At 42.8% G+C, this 20,199-nt stretch overlaps 1 protein-coding gene across 3 annotated transcripts in view; it reads left to right on the forward strand.

Moving 5' to 3' along the window:
- adgrd2 (adhesion G protein-coupled receptor D2) overlaps window positions 1-18,738 on the forward strand; it is a 29,804-nt gene extending 11,066 nt beyond the window's left edge. Inside the window, exons 11-25 of one of the 3 annotated variants that reach the window (XM_068604514.1) lie at window positions 549-654; window positions 734-789; window positions 982-1,108; window positions 1,239-1,342; window positions 1,544-1,685; window positions 1,776-1,929; window positions 3,356-3,489; window positions 4,323-4,438; window positions 9,463-9,583; window positions 12,949-12,990; window positions 13,115-13,168; window positions 13,380-13,527; window positions 14,784-14,842; window positions 14,933-14,963; window positions 17,279-18,738. In XM_068604514.1, the coding sequence (XP_068460615.1) occupies window positions 549-654; window positions 734-789; window positions 982-1,108; window positions 1,239-1,342; window positions 1,544-1,685; window positions 1,776-1,929; window positions 3,356-3,489; window positions 4,323-4,438; window positions 9,463-9,583; window positions 12,949-12,990; window positions 13,115-13,168; window positions 13,380-13,527; window positions 14,784-14,842; window positions 14,933-14,963; window positions 17,279-17,289 (1,405 nt within the window). In that variant the 3' untranslated portion in view covers window positions 17,290-18,738. Of the gene's footprint in view, window positions 1-548; window positions 655-733; window positions 790-981; window positions 1,109-1,238; window positions 1,343-1,543; window positions 1,686-1,775; window positions 1,930-3,355; window positions 3,490-4,322; window positions 4,439-9,462; window positions 9,584-12,948; window positions 12,991-13,114; window positions 13,169-13,379; window positions 13,528-14,765; window positions 14,843-14,932; window positions 16,600-17,278 lie in introns of those variants that run through there. The other 2 variants (XM_068604513.1, XM_068604516.1) reach the window with 2 other exon arrangements.
- Window positions 18,739-20,199: the final 1,461 nt, after the last annotated feature.

Raw genomic sequence — 20,199 nt, forward strand, 5'->3', positions numbered from 1 at the left:
AAAAAACCTACAGGATAGTAAGAGCTGAACTATTGCTTCATTTATCCAATTTCCACTATCATGGAAAAAGTGGGCCGGTCTTGAGTCTGAAGTTCCCGGGGTGAAGAGTGGCCCCACTACGGCCCTGACCACAACTGTAGTCTCAGGAGCTTCTCATCCAACTCTTTATCATTGTTTTTCCAATTATTTTATCATAACCTATATGTAAATATTGAATCATCTCTGTCATGATTCACTCTATCGTCTGAGAAAGGATTTGAACCTGCGAGTGCTGAGTCTGCCTGTGGAAGCATGCACACTGGACGAATGAACAAAATTCAGCCTACATATCATTTATGTTCATGTGTTTAATATGTCTTGGGAAAAATAAGCTAGCTCGTTGGTAGCATTCTTGCTAACATGGCAGTGGGAAATAACTGATTAAATGAACGAATGGAAATGATAACAAATCAAAGAAACTGTTTTTAAAGGATGACGTTTCTTGTCTTGGAGTAAAACCGGTGTGTGTGTGTGTGTGTGTGTGTGTGTGTGTGTGTGTCCATGAGCAGGTATCTGGGCACCGTCCTGGGTTCCTCTGTCATCTCCACAACATTAATGGGCGACAACCAGCCGGTCAGCACAGCGGTTCTCTTCCAACTCCAGCACCGGGTCCAGGTCAGCAGGACCTCTACGGACGTCGTCCTTTTCTTAATGAAATATTCCTGTTTGATATAACATGGTTTGTGTGTTACAGAACCCCGCTGGGACTGTGTATGATCCAGTCTGCGCCTTCTGGGATTTTGATCTCACGTAAGTGCCAATGAATGTTTGGAAACAAGGCCCTTTGGAGGTCTCATGTTCCTCTGTAACACCACAGTTATCTCACCTGTTCCAACGGAAGAATGTGATAAATGTTGCAAAACCTTTCGCTAGGAGCATATTGTCATTCTTGGCATTCCTATGTGAATGTAGATATGCAAGTATGTGTTTGTGTCTCACTAGACCGGAGGCTGGTGGGTGGTGGAATACCAAAGGCTGTGATGTCGTGTCTAAACAATATGGATCCACCGTGTGCTCCTGCAACCACACCACCAACTTTGCATTGCTGCTGCAGGTTTATGAAGCACAGGTAGCTTTGCTCTTTAATTATCGCCGTGGATGATGTGTAGGCGTTCATCGAGAGGATGCTATTGCTATTTACAGCTCGTGTGTGTGTGTGTGTGTGTGTGTGTGTGTGTGTGTGTGTGTGTGTGTGTCAGAGGAGCCCAGAGAACGAAAAAGCTCTGCAGGTGCTGACGTTCATCGGCTGTGGAGTGTCTCTGTGTGGCCTCCTCTTCACCTTCATCCTCTTCATCGCTGTGGGGTGAGTCACACACATCGCAGAGTGCACTCTGCAAAGCACAGAGGGTGAAAAGCATTTCATAAAACCCTCCCAGATTCACATCAATAAAAAGAAGAAAAATACAGGACCAAAGATTTTTTTATTTATCCTGAAAACTACTGTAAGATCCTAACTCAAATGCTGTGTGTGTGTGTGCGTGTGTGTGTACACCTGTCTGTGCAGTGTCCCTAAATCCGACCGCACCACTGTCCATAAGAACCTGATTGTGTCTCTGGGCGTCGCCGAGCTGCTGTTGATGTGCAGCGACTGGGCGTCTGCCAACGAGGTGACGGTCCGCCGCCGCCGTGTTTATAGACGTGTTACAGTAGGAATATTCACGAAATAATACAAAAGTGGTTGTTTAGTAGATTCAACTTATTGGTACACAGCTGACACGTCCTGTGTTGCCCTGCAGGCAGCGTGCTTCGCGGTGACTGCACTGCTCCACCTCTTCTTCATGGCCTCCTTCTCCTGGATGCTGGTGGAGGGCCTGCTGCTGTGGAGCAAAGTGGTGTCAGTCAACATCAGCGAGGACCGCAGGATGAAGCTCTACTACATCATTGGCTGGGGTAAACTCTCCTCTGCAGGGGAGCTTGACTTATCACCTGAGACGGCATGAGCACAACGTGTTAGCTAACTATTAGCTAACTATTAGCTAACTGATGGATATGCTAAAAACCAGAGTTAGAGAAAAATTAAATAAGACATTTTATAGCTATTGCTGAAGAGACACCTATTAGACCATAAACATAATCTTACTAGCTCAAGATAATGATGTTCTTATGTCCATAATTAGGCATGAAGTGTCTATTTAAGAGAGAGCTCCAGAGAGAGAGAGAGAGAGAGAGAGAGACTGCTAGTGGTAGAGATAGTGATAGAGATAGAGATAGAGTGATAGATAGAGAGAGTGAGTGAGAGAGATATTGATAGAAAGTTTATGCGAAGGGAAAGACTAAGACTAATATTGCCAAATAAAATGATCTACTATTCACACAAAATCTTGGATATGGTCCAAAATAATGTTCTAATAACTAATCGCTAAACACAGCCTATGCACTATTTATTTACTTGAGTCAAAATGTTATTTATTGATATATTCAATATTATTAGGGCCTAAATGCATCCTGGTCATTGTATTAATACATAATCCACACTTTAAACTGTACTGATTTTCATGACTACAACCATTCTTTATGTTCACCCAGTTACAGTCACTATTTAATGTAATATAAGTCCTGGAATATTAAAGTCAACCAACAAAGTGTGTAGCCAGTAAAACAACCTGTCGGCCTCAGAACCGGCTGAAGAGCGTCAATGGGAAGCTTGGAGTGAAACCAAATCAAGAAAAGATGCTAACTGTTGAGGTGGACCCTTTTATATCAGGTCACAACTTACACAGCAAGAAAAAACATCATATAAATAAAATAAATATTTAAAAAAACTGTTAAGTATCACATTAAACATACAAATCAGGGCTACAATACTATATAATCACCATGTACAACCTCTAAACACAACTCATACAATAAAAAGGATTAGGGTTATGGTTTTAGATGTTAATCACAGCTTAGTTTGAGGATCCAGGAGCTTTGCCAGAAGGACTTCCATCCCATGCCCCTTCAAAGAAACAACATGTCTGCAATATGCGTAAAAAAACAATAAAAAAACATGAATTAGAGGTCAATCAACTAACTGTCATTCATATTCAATTTGTTGTGTGCTGTAACCTTAACCCTGTTTTTTGTGTGTTTTTTTTTTAACATTCTGCAGCTGCTACTGTTCATGTTCCCATATACATGTGTTCATGTGTTGTGTCGCTGAGGACAGTGTGTGTTGTGTCGCTGAGGACAGTGTGTGAACACACACACGGAGGTGTGATGCTGGTGCTGAGCGTTCCCCTCAGACTAAACACACCAGGAGAACCAAACAGACTCGTCTGTTCTATAAATATGTATTTTAAACATGCTGATTCACCTCTATCAAACTGTTTTGCAGGACTTCCTGTTCTCATCGTTGGTGTAACACTCACAGTCACAGTGGACGAGTACAAGGCAGAGGACCACTGCTGGCTCAACGTGCACACCGACACCATCTGGGCCTTCGTGGGGCCGGTGGTGTTCGTGCTGCTGGTATGTACGTGTGTGTGTGTGTGTGTGTGTGTGTGTGTGTGTACATTTCTGTCATCAAAAGTATGCTGGTATTCAATTTAGAAATCGAGGTCCCCACGCGACACCTCCTAAAAGAGGTCCCCGTTGGTCTGCGGTTACAAGTATGTGTGTGTCTGTGTGCGTGCGTGTGTCTGTGTGCTTTGAACATTTTAGTTGCTGTGTGAGTTTTGTGACTATTCAAATACTGGAGATGAGTTCATTTTAAAGTTTAAAGTGAACGATTACAATGATAATAATAATTTATCAAATCAATTGTTTCAATTAGTCTAATAAATGTGAATGCATTCATATGAATTGACAACTCATACTGTGTATTAGACAGTTTCATCTGGAAGTGTCACAAGGCCAACAAAATGCTTTTAGGACAATATCATCATCATATCTTCGCACAAAGTCAGTTAAATTTAACTTTTTTTATTGTGCATTTTTTCTTTTTGGAAAATTAATGACACTGGAAAGACAAGTCAATATGTAACATAATTTAAAAGGCACTGGATTCTTACCACAATATCACTATATATGATTATTATTATTATTATTATTATTATTAACATGATATCAATATCAGACATGTATCATGACACATCTAAAACTCTTCTACGTTTCCCTTCTGATATTGTTTTATATTCTATGTTTCCATCTGAGTGCTGAGCAGAGGAACATGACATCATGCAGGAGCTGAGTGTGTGTGTGTGTGTGTGTGTGTGTGGGGGGGGGGGGGGGGGGGGTGTCTGTGCGTGCGTGCGTGTGTGCGTGCTGGAGACCGTGTTGATGCTGTGGTCCTCTGCCTGCAGGTCAACACAGTGGTGCTGTGTCGTGTTGTCATGGTGACTGTTTCCAGTGCTCGTCGTCGTGCGAAGATGCTCAGTCCAAGCTCAGCGTCAAAGATGCAGACCTTTGACCTCACCTGGTGAGATACAATGTCTCTCTCTCTCCTCCTGCTTTTTGTGCACAGCCTTTTTTTCTATTGTGCACCCTCTCTCTCTCTCTCTCTCTCTCTCTCTCTCTCTCTCTCTCTCTCTCTCTCTCTCTCTCTCTCAACAATATTGCCAAAGCATCAAAACACATCAGAAAAACAGAATAGAAATATACAACAATAATAATAAAACAGATTGTGAGTGAGTAAGTGTGTGAGTGAGTAAGTGCGTGTGTGTGTGTAAGTGTGTGCGCTCGCGTGTTTTCTTCTCCCAGCAGGATTCTCAGTCTGGTGGATTCTTCCAGCTCTCTGAAGCCAGAGATCTGGGAGCTGAGCCGGTGCAGCCACGTGTCTCTTGTTTCTCTATATTTATTACATTTCAGGAGGAAGTGCATCTCTGTCTCAGCCTCACCTGTCGAACAGCGACCACATATTCTGTTTTCTTCTGGTTGCCAAGATTTCTTGTTTCGGCCTTTTTCGATGGCTAATTGGTGGTCACTGAGCCTGCACCTGGTCAGGTGTGTCTCTGCTTCTGACCTCTGACAGAAGAGAGGTATTCTGCCAATGTATAATCTCCTTTTAGGGCGTTGACTCAAGCTGCTGCTTGGAGAGCAGTGTGGTGTGAGACTGGTTCTGCTGTGTGGAAGTTAGTCTCATCACCAACTGACTCAGGAGACTCTTTTCTGGGTTCAGCTCTTCCTGGCTTCTTTACCTGGAGAGCGTCTTGTGCGTTTCTTTCAAGGTGATTATAAAAATGTAGTGCTCGTTTGTGGATATTTATTATTATGGATATCTGCCTAATTCGGCCCTACATGCATTTGTTGGTGTCTTTCTTTGAACGCCGAGGATCATTCTGCAGAACTCTGCATGTCGGGCTTCTGTGGGGTGTTTGTCCCATTGGGTGTAGCTATGGTGAGTGAGTGGACCCCATACTTCACTACCATACAGCGCAATGGGCTGGATTACACTGTCGAACATTTTGCACCAGATTTGAATTGGAATTAGGATGTTGTAGAAATATGGGGCTGCACGGTGGTGTAGTGGCCAGCACTGACGCCTCACAGCAAGAGGGTCTGTGGTTCGGATCCCGGGCGGAGTTCGGATACTGGTCTGTCGGGTCCTTCTGTGTGGAGTTTGCATGTTCTCCCCGTGGCAGCATGGGTTCTCTCCGGGTTCTCCGGCTTCCTCCCACAGTCCAAAGACATGCAGCTTAGGTTACTTGAACTCTAAATTGCCCGTAGATGTGAATGGTTGTCTGTCTATATGTCTGGACTGGTGACTTGTCCAGGGTGTACCCTGCCTTCGCCCCTTGACAGCTGGGATCAGCTCCAGCGCCTCGCGACCCTAATGAGGATAAGCGGATAAGATAATGGATGGATGGATGGATGTTGTAGAATGTTCTTTTGATAGCATAGAGGACTCTTCTGGCCTTTTCCTTTAGTGCATTCACTGCCAGGCTGAAACTCCCCGAGGCTGAGATGGTCAGGCCCAGGTAGATGTAGCTCATGGTGTGTGCTATGGTGGTACTTCCCAGAGTAAAATGGTATTTGTTCTTCTGGCATCTGGGCGTTTTTTTTTTGATAAATCATGATATTGTTTTGTTTTTTCAGGTTTAGTGCCAGGGCCCAGTTGTGGCAGTATTCCTCCAGCAGGTCCAGCTGTTGCTGGAGTCCCTGCTTAGTAGGCGACAGCAGCATCAGGTCGTCTGCATAGAGCAGAGCCTTCACCTCTCTGTCCAGCAGCCAGAGGCCCAAGGCTGCACTCTGGTCCAACTGCACTGAGAGTTGGACTCAGGTTGCAGCCTTGACGGACTCTTCTTTTTTGGGTGAAGAAGTCAGTGCGTCCTTCTCCTATTTTTACCCCACATTTATTGTTTAAGTACATTGATTTTATAATATCATATACTTTGCCTCCAATGTCAGATTGTAGAAGTCTGTAACATAATCCTTTATGCCAGATTGAGTCAAATGCTTTCTTAAAATCAATAAAACAAGCAAATATCGTTCCATTTGTTTGGTGAACATGTTTCTGGATGAGCGTGTGGAGAGTATAAACATGGTCGGTGGTACGGCCCATTTGAGTTTTACTAAGGATGTTGTGTTGCTCCAGATAATCTAAGATTCTCTCATTCATGAGACTGCAGAATAGCAGATAGTGTTTGTGGCTTGGTTGCGCTCAGGTTATTTAACATATCCCAGAATTGGGTTTGATGGATGGAGCTTTCAATTTCCTCCAATCTTTCATTTGTATAATTAAGTTTTTTGTTCCTAATTGTGTATTTGTATTTTTTGACAGTTTCGTTAAAGCTAATTCGTAAGTCTTGATTGTTTGGTTGGTGATGTTTTAAGTTGGATATTTTTCGTAGATCTTTTCTGATACTTTTACATTCATTGTCTCTCTCTCTCTCTTACTCTCTTTTTAACACACTCTCTCTCTCTTACACACCCTCTGTCTCTCTCTCTCTCTGCTGTTTCAGTCAATAGAGACAGTGTGAGAGAGAGATTGGGAGTTTAGGTTTGGGAGTCTGCTGTGGGAGTTGTACGAGCTTATCAGCTTAACACCTGGTCCCAACTCAACTGTGTGTGTGTGTGTGTGTGTGTGTGTGTGTGTGTGTGTGTGTGTGTGTGTGTGTGTGTGTGTGTGTGTGTGTGTGTGTGTGTGTGTGTGTGTGTCTAGCAGGGTTCAGTGCTTTTAGACACTATACAACGTGATCAGTGTCTCAAACGTCAGGACGGTACCTTTAAAGGACCTTGTTATGACCTTGAAAACACAAGTTATGTTATTTCACCACATCTTACTGAACTGTTATTGTTACTTTTAGGATTTGTAATGAAATGAAACGATAAAGCAGGTATAAAAAGGCAGAAGCATTATGCTTCTATCAGTGGCGGGCCCTAGGACCTGGACCCGGGCCTTGTGTGCCGTCTGATATTGTTTACATAAAACGCGAAAATGATAGGATGCTGCGTCATTTACGGACGATGCATGAACTCCACATCAACAAGCACCAGTCACATTTAGTTATGACAAAACATGATAAAACAATCCAACAAAACTGCGGCATTACACCACCGCACACTCAATAGAACGATATCAACTCCCGTAAAATTCACCAGGGCGCTCACCTGAGGAGGCGCAATGAGGCGAGGGAACCAGCAGCAGCTCTCTGACCAGCCCGATGACTCTGGTGCTCGGTCTGGTCACGAGGCCTTTGACCGAGCGTCTGCCGGGATAAGATGTCCCCGTGCAACCCTGCACCCTTTGAGTGTTGGGGTCACGCTGGCATTGGGGGCCAAGACAAAACTAAGCCACAAACTGCTCAGATGAAAGCGACGTGTACTGTATGCCGATACAATATTGTCATTATAGTCTGTGGACTGGAGTCTTTTTAAACATTTTGGACAACAATGGAGCTTTATGGCACAGAGGAAGAAAATGTATGAGTCTTCGATACTCACACATTGCTAGTGGATAAATGAATTGCTTTGTTTTGTTGTTTTCAATGGATTTGTTAACAGTATGAGCATATTTCAGCAGACTCAAAGCCTCTAAATCAGCCAACTTGTAGCGGAGACATGTTTGTTTTGTTGTCATACTTTTTTATATTTCCTCCTACAACCACTCTGCTTCCTTATTGTCAGTCAAAGGCTGAGCAGCACAAAAATGTCCCTTTTCATTGTGTCAGGTCTGTCTTTGTTGCTATGGTTACAGGATTAAGGATGTACATTATGTGAACATTGCTAATAATTCTGTTATCGTATAGTTATGATGTATGCAACAACATTTATTGCACCTGAGCCACTGATGCTAACGGATGTATATTCCAGATGCTGTACATACAAAGGTAATGCATTTATGGAAACACAAATATGCTCCATAAGCATTGACATCAAGGGTCATTACGGGGTGGGGGGCGGTGTGTGAATGTGTGTATGAATGGATGAATGTAGTGTTAAATGCGTTGATTGGTCAGAATAAAGAAGCTATAAAAATGAAAGTATTTTAAAGGCAGACATTTCTGAGACAGATGTCTCCAAAGCTGGACAAATATAAAGTAATAGTGGCTTCCCCTTTATTTTGAACTTGGTTAAAAACAGGTTGGGACACTAGAACTACAAGGAAATGCTAATATGTCTTGAAGCTGTGGAGATTTGAAAGTCTTTTCATATTTAGATAGAAGCAGGCAGCATACAGACCCAACACATGTGATGAGTCCAAAGAAACAACACGCAGGACTCGAGCTTCATCATGGAGATCAAGCCTCTGCACTTCCTTTTTTTTTTTTTTTTACATTTTCTATATGTTTCTTTTCTACTCTATATATTGTATTCTATTGCAGCAAGATTCTTCCTTCACACATGTGTCTATGACTGATGGAAATGCCACAACGCCGCCCCCACTGTCTCTCTTCATTCCCTCACAAACAGACTGAAAGTACACGTCTGTGCCAGCTCTGGAGTGTTACGTGAATTCAAGAGATTAGAAGGAGAACGACTTTCAAAAATAAAAGGGGAGAGAGGAAAGTGAGTGCTGGCTTTGTCCTTGCAGACATAGCGCAGTCTGAAAACTCAATCTCTCTACCCAGGTGCAGCCGGGTGACAACAATAGTGGTTTGAACAAAGGCAACCTTTTCTGCCTTGCCCCATGAAATGGTTATTGGTCGTATAAGCACAAGGATCACTGAAAGGATTATTGAAAGAAACAGTAGAATGTGGGAGGCGGTAAAATCTATAGCTCTGCCGAGATGTTTGATCAGAATTCAAGGAGGAAATATTTGAGGAGGAATGGTCATCAAAATACCTTGAAAAGTCCATTTTACTAGCTCCTGCACTTGGCCTGTACTCGTGTTTTGGAAAATGGTTGAAGAGAAGAAAGCACTGAGGAATCAAAAGGTGCCACAACACAAGTTTAGTTCCTGTGCTCTGTTAGCCCCAGTGCTCATGCATATTTCAGAGTTCCTGCACATACTGTACGGGCACTTGTGATTATGTGGATATCCTCTGTGTTTTCCTTTCCAGGGCTGTGACCCGTCCAGTTCTCATCCTGCTGCCAGTGCTGGGTTTGACCTGGCTGTGTGGAGTGCTGGTCCATCTGTCGGTAGTCGTCGCCTATGTTTTCATCGCTCTCAATGCCCTACAGGTAAACAGACCCAGCGCTCACAGATTGGGGTTTGGGCAGCAGCAGGCAGCCGTACTCTACCTGCCCAGCAGCACAGAGCAAACACAGTTCCAGACTCGCAGGTGAACGTAGAAGAAACAGTGCTCAAAGAGAGAGGATATTGCTCATATATTCATCAGGTGGCATAAAACGGCACTCACCAGAGCGGCCATCTTGGAACCGGAAGGTAGCCGGTTGGATCCCTGTACTCCCCATCGCTCAACGTTTCCTTGAGCAAGACACTGATGCTTTGGCCAAGTGTCATGGAGGTAAAAATATGTGTCAAAGTTTAGGTTGTTTAAGATTGTGCTTTGGCGGGTGACTTTGTAACACGTGGTTGACGTTGTTAAAAGGTTGGCGGTAACATTCTAACACCTGGTTACCCTTGTGAAAAGTTGGCGGGTAATGTGGGCAACGGTTGTGATTCATTGGTTGTGATACATTGGTTGTGACATATTGGTTGTGATATATTGGTTGTGATATATTGGTTGTGACATATTGGCGGTGATAAATTGGTTGTGATATATTGGTTGTGACACATTGGTTGTGATATATTGGTTGTGACACATTGGTTGTGATATATTGGTTGTGATACATTGGTTGTGATATATTGGTTGTGATATATTGGTTGTGATACATTGGTTGTGATATATTGGTTGTGATACATTGGTTGTGATATATTGGTTGTGATATATTGGCGGTGATATATTGGTTGTGATATATTGGTTGTGATATATTGGTTGTGATACATTGGTTGTGATATATTGGTTGTGATATATTGGCGGTGATATATTGGTTGTGATATATTGGTTGTGATATATTGGTTGTGATACATTGGTTGTGATATATTGGTTGTGATATATTGGTTGTGATACATTGGTTGTGATATATTGGCGGTGATATATTGGTTGTGATATATTGGTTGTGATATATTGGTTGTGATACATTGGTTGTGATATATTGGTTGTGATATATTGGTTGTGATATACTGGCGGTGATATTGTAACACTGGGTTAACGTTGTGAAAGGTTAACGTTAACGTTGTAACACATGCTTACGGTTGTGATGACATATTGGCGGTGACATTGTGCGTAACGTTGTGAAAGGTGTCGGGTAACATTGTAACACGTGGTTAACATTGTGAAAGGACAATACAATACATGAGCGCAAATCCGAAAAGTGTTCTCCCTCACCTTTCTACATGCCAAGTAAAACAGCTCAAAAAACTCATTCACCTTGAAAAATCAAGCACATCGTCGTGAACCCGGGAATGTGAGCTCCCGGGACGTCGTGTGTGTACAGATTGTAAAGCCTTTTGAGGCAAATTGTGTATTTTGTGATTCTGGTCTATACAAAAGGAACTGAATTTAATATACATCTAATGGTGTGTGTGTGTGCGTGTGTGTGTGTGTGTGCGTGTGTGAGTGATTGCTTTATGTCCGCGCGCTTCATAACGAGCAACTTGCGAGCACTGGGCCAATGTTCATGCACCTTCATGTGTGTTGGTGCGTGCTCGCGGGCGTGCGTGTGCGCGTGCATGTGTTTGTGTGGGAGAAGTCAGGAGGCCTTTGAACTGCAGGTCATAGCACATCTACCTCCAGCTCTCCTCCCCTGATAACACAGCAGTTACTTCCTCTCTTCGACACTCTTCCCTCACATCAACCGTTTTCTATGCGCTGTCCCTGTTTTGCTTCCCGTCCGTTCTCTCTCCTCGTCTTCTCTGACCCCACCCACCCCTCCGTGCTCTTCCCGGGTCTTTAATTAATCAAAATGAGCTAGCCCCTGGGTGACCCCCAGAGAGCTGCTAGTTAATTCAGATTTACTGCCAGTGTCCAGCCGAGGGCAGATAACACTACAGTAGGAGTTCTTCCTCATGTAGGTAGGAGGAGGATGCTGGGCCAGCCCATCTTCTTCTTTTTTTGTACAAAGAAAAGTGATTTCACTGGGCTGCTGCAACGCTCCACGAAAGCAAAGTGTGACAGAGAGAGTCTGTGGGATAAAACAGCAGAGCCTGAAGGCAACACTGAGCTGAATAATACCGTCCAGTGGAGGTTTTAATTCACTCGTCTCTGTCTCAGATCACTAAATCTGCTTCTTCTGCTTCTGTCCACTAAATGTCTGTTTCGACACTGACTTATTGATCCGTCTGATTTATAAGGCGGGCTGTTTCCGATGGCGCGGTGCAGGTTAAACACAAGTATCACACTGCGCTGTCGCGGCTGCATTTCTGTCACAGCAACAAGCAACGAGCTCGCTGAGCGGGCGCAACTGAAGGTGGGACTGTGGGACGGTCCCACTGAAGTCCATGATCCAAACCACTTATCCCGTTTAGGGTGGCGGGGTCGATTCCAGCTGACACGAACAATGTCAAGACAATGTCAGGACAGGTGTGCCGTCTATCTCAGGGCTCATGTACAGACAGACAGTCAGTAACGCTCACGTCACACCTACGGGAAGATTAGTCCCTAACTAACCTGAGCAGCATGACTTTGGACCGTGGGAGAATGCCGGAGAACCTGGGGAGAACCCGAGAGGAACCCACGCTGCCACGGGAGAAAGGTGGACGAAACCCACGCTGCTAAGGGGAGAACGCGGAGGGAACCGAAGCTGCCACAGGGAGAACGTGGAGGGAACCCACGCTGTCAAGGGGATAATGTGTATATATATATATATATATATAACTTTATTACAGTTCCTTTATAGTGACAGTTGGTTTATCGCGTTATCCGGTTCCACTCGTTGTCTTCTTGTTTCTTCACAGTTGCAGTTTGTTTCACGCCCTCTGGGGTTTTGGAGAATAAAGCAACGCACAGCACGTTGAGCATGAGCACGTTGTGGTTACCTGCTGACCCACAGGGTCAAGGCACCGGGTAAAATGCTTCTGCCCCAGCGACAACATATATCACGCAGGGATGAGATCCTGTTGCATCTACAAACGCTTGTTTCCGGCTCACGAGCAAACTAGTTCTTTTCCATCTCAGCCCAGTCTCACCGGAGGTTTGCTGCTCCTTCTGCTGTGGAGCCTTCATGGTTGGGTGGAGGGTTATCGTTTCATAGTATTCCCTTTTCTTCAGTATATCACTGGACATACAGGAGGTCAATAAAGTTCAGCTCAGTGTTGAGCGCTGACTGGAGTTCATGCCAAAATAAAACCAGGAAAAGGTCTTTTGCAATACTTAAATTGTCTGTGCATTGTTTGTAAAGAGACGAGCAGAGTTTACCTGAGAGTGAGTGGAGTACTAAATGGACTGATGGAGGTATTGTCAATATAACATCAATGCACTTGGAATTGTCTCTTCTCCACTTTCCACTCTTCACAAGCCTTATGTGCCTCTCTTTTCTTGCAGGGCCTGTATATCTTCTTAGTGTATGCTGTTTACAACACTGAGGTAAGGAAGTATTCAATCCATTGCCAACGCTGCTGTCAGAATTTCAGAATGCATCTTTGTGCGGTATGTGAGGCTTCCAGCCTTTTGGACAAACCAGTGGGTGTAAACACTGCTTCTCATTTAGGTGAGGAATGCCATAAAGAGGATCAAAGAGAAGAGAAAGGCCTTATCTTTCACGGTGAGTGTGTGAAAAGCACACAGCAGTGATCAGGTCCATCAGTAAAGTACAGAAAATAAATTCCTCTTTATAAATGTTCGTTTTAGTGGAAGTCTGATTTTGTTTTTGTATGGCCAGTTGGTTAGTCCAGTTGGAGTGTAGTCTATATATTAAACTTCACGATAAAGGCCGTTCTCCGAAGTCGCTCCTGAGCATTATGGTGTTTTTTCAGAACTGCTCCCAGCCTACCAGCTTCCTACCTTCCCAGAGGGCCCCGATTACCTCCTGGGGCCGCAGTCCACCGACGCCCTCCAGCCCCGAAACGAGTGAAACCTCTGGACCCCCCAGCTCCACCTACACATCGTTGGTCATCAAGAACGGTAGGCTAGCAACCTTGGACTGACGTGTGTGTACTGTGTGTGACATTACTCCATATTACTTCTGTGGCTCGGTGAGGGGGGCGTTGTGAGGATGCAACACATAAATGTGTTTGCTCTCACGTATTATCTTATTTAAAGGAAAACGTTGAGAAGTTCAAAAAGGAGAAATAATGTGATTGTACACAAAAGCCTCAGCTTGACTTCTGGATTCTGAAAAGCCAAAACATTTCACAACCAACTCTTGATATAAAAGGCTTGGTTAGCGCCCCGCCGCTAAACTACGACGCGGTATGTTTCCCTCAAGCGTCAGTTTTAAACGTGTCTTTTGTAATTACTCCTACAACCTGAAGGGTGGACACGGGTCTGCAGAGAGAGATACTTTTAGAATATGAATATTAGTTCATAGAGCAAAACAAAGAAAAACTGTCTTGTCTGTCTCTCTGCTAGCCAGGAGCTAGCCGCTAAATGGCTAGCTTTCGCCAAATTGGTAGTTCTTGATTAAGGTGATTTTATTTTATACATAGACACTGCTCTCACACAGCCAGCAGCTGCTCAAAGCTTTAAAAATGTCAATATTCTTATCGGGTGACAGTGGCTCAGTGTTAGATCGGAGGTTCGATCCTCGGCTTCAGTGGTCCATGTTGATGTGTCCTTGGGCAAGACACTTAACCCCAAATTGCTCCTGTAGGCTGTTTGTGTATTATATGGATGGGTATAATTATGAATATATATATATATATATATATATATATATATATATATATATATATATATATATATATATATATATATATACAAGTGTGTGTGCGTGTGTGTGTGTGTTTGCGTGTGTGGGTTACATTAAAGCAATCTGTCCTGCTATAATAATAAATAATAATGTAAAAATATACAAAAGGCTCTATTAAATGCATACATTATTAAGAAAGAGAAGGACAAAAAAAACTAAGATCTGCATACAGAAGCAACCACTAAAAATATACAAGGCTCGATTAAATATATAAATTATAAAGAAAGAGAAGGACAAAAAAACAAAGATCTGCGTACAGAAGCAACCATTTGTCAGTGTACTGAGATTCTCATAATGTTCTTTGTCATTCACGTTGTTTGTGTTTTCCTTACCTTGTGTGTATTTTATAAAGCTGTCTTTGTTGTTTGATTGCGTGCCAAATGATTGTGCCGCCTGTGTGTCTTGAATGGCACGGTCCTGAAAGAGAGATGCAAACTTAAAATCCCAAAAGGTGTGTATTGTCTTTCAGAGAGCTTCAGAAAGGAAAGCTTCGTGAGTTTCTCTTTAAAACCTGCATCAGGAAACCAAGTAAGTAACAAACTGTGTGGATCATCACTGCATAGTTGTCATATTGTTTCAAATGACTGAGTATTGTGTATGTCTTTTTACTTCAAACAGGTGGTCCAGCTGACAGGGTTCAAGCCATCAGGTACATCTCAAGCCTCACCGGATACCGGTGTTGAATCATGACAGAGTTGAAATGAAAGGTAGAAGGTCACCATTATTGATCCCACAGGGGAAGTCAATTAGCACCGCGTTAGAGAGGACAGGAGCAGGTGCATGTAGAGACTGCAGCGTTTACTCAAACAAATACTCACAAAATAGGTACAAAGTGATGAGATAGGACAAACTACACTGGTGAGAATGGACTTGGATGTTGAGGGAAGAGTCTTGTTTCTGCAGATAGACAAACAGACAAAGGTCCATAGAGGAGTACAGTTATGATTATTGTCCAGTAGCATTTTTGGTGGTGATTGAATCCAACCACCAGAAAAGAAGTTGGCATTGCATGAGTCTGCAAACCATTGAATACATAGAATGTGCACCTGATATGTTTCATGTCAGCCGCTTGCAGAAATACACAACACCACATGGTGAGGTATGTGTTGGTAAGGTTTAGGCAACAAAACTAGTCTGGAAAAGGAGCATGGTGTGTGAATACTAACGTAACAATGTAACGTAAGAACAGCAGCAGTCTACGAGGTGAAAGTCCTGCATCTTTCCCTCAAAAGACCCTCAAAGAAGAAGAGTCCAGACAGGAGTCCTACAGTCTACTGATGCAGGGTCAAGTAAACAGGAGTTCATGCAGAGGTGTGTGCTGCTGTGTACTCTGTGAACTCAAAGAGAGAAAAAATCGCCTGTCAATTAAATCTCAAGTATTTTAAAGGTTCATACTGCAAGTGCTGATTTTGAAGCGTGACCTCTGAACCCTGAGGTCATCGTGTGGGTAGAGCCCACACTGTGGGTGTCTGACCCTGTCCAGTAAAGACAGCTGTAAGGCCCCTCTGGTCTCACACTGCTGATGTGACAAAGAGCTCTGCTGGAGAATACATCTATCATTAAACATATTCACTCTTCAACTCTGAGATGAGACGGGTTAATGACACCAGCTTCTGGGATTGACATACAGGATACGTTTCAAATGCCAATTCAGTTAAGTGTATTTTATAAAATCACAAACTCCCCTTTGAGGGCTTTACAGTCTGTACACATAGACATCCTCTGTCCCGGGACCTCACGTCGGATCAGGAACGACTTCCAAAAACCTTTAAGGGGAGAAAAAGAGAAGAAACTTTCAGGAGAGCAACAGAGGAGGATCCTCTATCAGGATGTGTCCAAATAACATTTCTCACTCTTCAAATGATGAAGGCAAATTCATGTAATTGTAAAATCTTTAATAAAAAGGTATATGAATGAAACACCAAAGGATAGTTTACATTTTGTACTACCTTCACATTTCATCCTGTAATTTCCCCACTGCGGGGCTAATAAAGGATTATCTTATCTTATCTTAATTGCAAGTGCCTTCATCATTCCAAATGTTGATTGTCACAAGAAAGGTTATTTCTTCAACATCCACCTGTGGCCTCCTCGTGTTCAGAAGGCGTTAATAAGCTCGACCTGCCTCCTCTTTGTCTGCTTCTCATTAAATAGAGTATTTTAAAGCAGCCTTGAGAAAAAAAAACCCAAAAATATGTATCTGCATACATGCATCATTGAAATGTATCAATTGAGTTGACTGAATTCATAACAATAATGTGTCTGATTGTGATATTTAGCACAGGGTTGCGGGGGTTCAGTGAGGAGTGAAAGTCTGAATGCGTGTGTCTAGATTTTTTGTATTTTTGTTCTTAATTTTCACAAACACAAAGTAGATCATTTTTCTGTCGCGACAATAGTTCTAAAGGCACAGAGTATTTGTAGAAAGAATCATGTAATAAGGACTTGAAGCTAAATTGACAACTGACCAGAGGAGAAAGAGCAAAAGCGGTTCCAGTGCATGCAGGTCTCTGTTTACCTGCAGTGTGCAGCAGCGAGGCCTGTGTGAAACCTGCCCCGACTGTCTTTTGTGACTTGAATGTGCCGTCGAACACAACAGATGGTTCCCATATTTCCAGAGGGTCAAGTCACTGTCAATGGCTCTAAATTGCCTGGCAGTAGGGAACATGAAGTTTTCAGATTCATTAAATGTTTAGCCGTCTGTGAAGAACGCCTGATGATGGTGTTTGAGTGCTGCGGGGTGCTCATTGTTGACTGGCGAGACAAAGGACAAGTTCATTCCCTTAATCAGGGATGGACCGGGCTGGCTATTCACGCTCATCAGCCATTAACCACTCCAACACCTGCTCTCTCTCTCACTGCCTTTCATTCCCCCCCTTTCTTCTTATCTCTTTGTACACAAACACACTCCAAGTCCTGTGATGCTAGAACATCCGAGCTAACGCCTCTTACTTCATTTCACAGCAGGATGTTGAGCTGCAAACGGAGAGGATCCTGATACTCAGTGACAAGCAGCACGTAGAGATCTCGTCTGAGGAAGTCACTGTCTGCACACACACACACACACACACACACACACACACAGAATCTGCTGGGAGGAAGAGTGTGAATAAAGTAACCATGAAGGCAGGATGAAGAAACTCCATTGTCTCTCACCGTTCTGCTCACTGTTTGTTGTATATTGTGTGTTTAGACAGGATTTAGACGACGTCGCTGACTCACTGGCAGCCATTTTAGATTGTCCTCAGCTTCGTATTAAATACAGTAGTCGTATTTTTTTTTTTTTTATTGGATTCATCATATAAGTAAACATCAATGTCTCATAAGTCAATCTGAAAGATATCCGATGTATCGCTGCCGGGTAGTTAGCGTAACCTGGTCAACAGTGAACTGTTACCTGTTCTCTTCGAGGCAAAATTGAGTCTTAGTTTCAAAAGCCAAAAACAAGAAGTGGCGCCAAACTTTGAAGGGTCAGCATACCAAAATCACAAATCAGTTTGAAAGTTGTGGGTACAGTGAAGCAGATTGTATTCTTTTGTGTAGCTCCTAGCATCACAGCATATTGTTTAAAAACAGCAGCATGCTTTGGTTACTCGCCACACTTTTATTAGGAACTTGTCCTCTTCCATGACAATTGTAGGCATTTGTTTCTGTAAATCTTTCTGTGTAATCAGAAAATCGTGAATACTGTACTGTACATGTATAGCGTGTTCTAGTCTTACATGAAATCATTCACCCATTCATACACTGATGGGAGGAGCTACCATTCATACCTGTATTCATGTGCCAATGACAATCCATACATGGGAGCAATTCGGTCTTGCTCAACGTGGACATGGACTAGCGGAGCCAGGATCGAACCGCCGATCCTCTGGTTAAAGAACGACCCTGCTCGACCACTGAACAACAGAAAAAGGTGTTGCTGACGTTGTTTTCAGCATGAAAGACATTATTTTCATCTGCATTGTTGTGGGTGGATTAAGAAATCTCAGCATCTGAAAACTTTAGTTGGATGAAAACCACTTTAATTACTTCAAAATCAAGTACCAGTGTTGTTTACTTCTTATGAGCGTAGGCTTACCTCAACCACACAGCAACTAATCGTATGTTTATGCCTGGCCTTCATTCTCACTCTTTTGTCCTAATGTGTCCTGCACATTGTTCAGGAGTAATTCAAGCCGACCACGAAGCGCAAAGGTCTGTTCCCATAATATTGTGATTCATGACATGTCGTCTGTAGTTACCAAACTTTTTTTTAGAATGGACGAGCCAGCGTCACGACGCCTCCCCGTATAGTGTGTGTACAGTCTTAGTGTTGCAAATAGATGACAACAGAGAGCATTTAATAGGACTACAACAGGCATGATGCTGTCAGGGTCAAGTGGGTCAAGCTTTCAGAGATAATCTGACTGGAGAAAGTTCCTCTGATCTGCAGTATCTTGTGTCGGCTTCATACGCTGCACAACTGTCTTGTTTCTCGCTTGTTCTGTGTATTAAAAGCAGCAGCCGTTGATGCACCGTAAGCTAACGGCTCAAACTGTTACAACATGCTGAATGTCTGAGAGGGTCCGTGTACAAACCTTGTGATGTGTTAATCAAGTGTGGATATTTGTGATCACATGAACTACTCTTTACTGCAACGTCCACATTCAACCAATGCATGGAAGCCAGCTGGTGACTCTGTCGGTCTTGTACTGTCGATAGCGTACCAGGAACCATGTTGTAGTTACTGATGTATTCCTTGAAAGAAGAATCACAGTTCTTGGTCTTTGTTTGTGTTTTTGGTCTAAAATGAGTTCTCTCCTTTGCTGTGTGGTGTGAGGTACTGACTTTCAATTGTGTGTCCACATATTTCTTTATTATTGCAGTTCATCTTCTTAATAAAATAAATATAATACTAACTTGTTTTTCAAAAGACGACCACAGTACTTGGCAAATAGCCAATCAAATTGCAGCGTGGCATCATGTGTGTACTGTCAGTGCTCAAAGCTTTGGGCATTTTGTAGTTTTTCCTCCTCTTGGGGAAGGTGACATTGTGAGTCCATCCTCACACAGCAGGACAGTTAAAATACCATTTAAAAACTCTTCATTAACCTTAAATTGTAAAATAATTAATCCACATCATTAATCTAGAATTGTATTAATACTAAAGACAAATGTTTTTGCTGCCAGCAAGCTGGGCTTTGACCCGGGTGACCCCTCGCCTCTCGTCACAGACACAGTTGAGTGATCTTCTTCCACATGATCGGCATGTTCTACACGGAGACATTTGAAAAATAAATGAATTTCCCTCTTTGTTTTGTTCCACCTTGAAGTGAAATAAGTTCTGAAAATATGACAAAAGAATCATAGCATTGAACGATGTTATTCCTCACAGATGTCTATTTGAAGAGACAGGAAGTGATTTAAATGAAGACTTTACAGTATTTGTTTGTAAAACTGATGTTTAAGATTGTAACTGACAATGTGTGTGTGTGTGTGTGTGTGTTAGAAGTCGACGAGGCTAAACAACAGCCGCTATGATGTGATAAAACTTCTATTTATGAGCTCTGTATCGATTGTGCACAACTGATGAATGTTGTGAAATAACAGCCGACACACAAGTGGAGCTTTACTTCACCGAAATTTATTGGTTTGATGCTATTACAATAAAATATATTTAAAGAAAAAAAAGTGTTGGTCACTTTCTCTTTTAAGAGAAAAAAACACTTCAGTTTAAGACGGGACTGTCAACTCACAGGGAAATAAAAAGTCAACAGAGAGCAAAAACAAAGGCAATATCAAGAGAATCAGTTCCACAACAGTAGCGATTTGACCTCAACGTAAAGCGGAGAACGTGTTCGGTTGAAAAGTATCTTCATCTTGCAGTAGATAGTCACTTCACA

This window comes from Clinocottus analis, unplaced genomic scaffold (assembly GCF_023055335.1).
Source record: "Clinocottus analis isolate CAN_PGR_092001 unplaced genomic scaffold, fCliAna1.0.p SCAF_7, whole genome shotgun sequence".
Lineage (NCBI taxonomy): Eukaryota > Metazoa > Chordata > Actinopteri > Perciformes > Cottidae > Clinocottus > Clinocottus analis.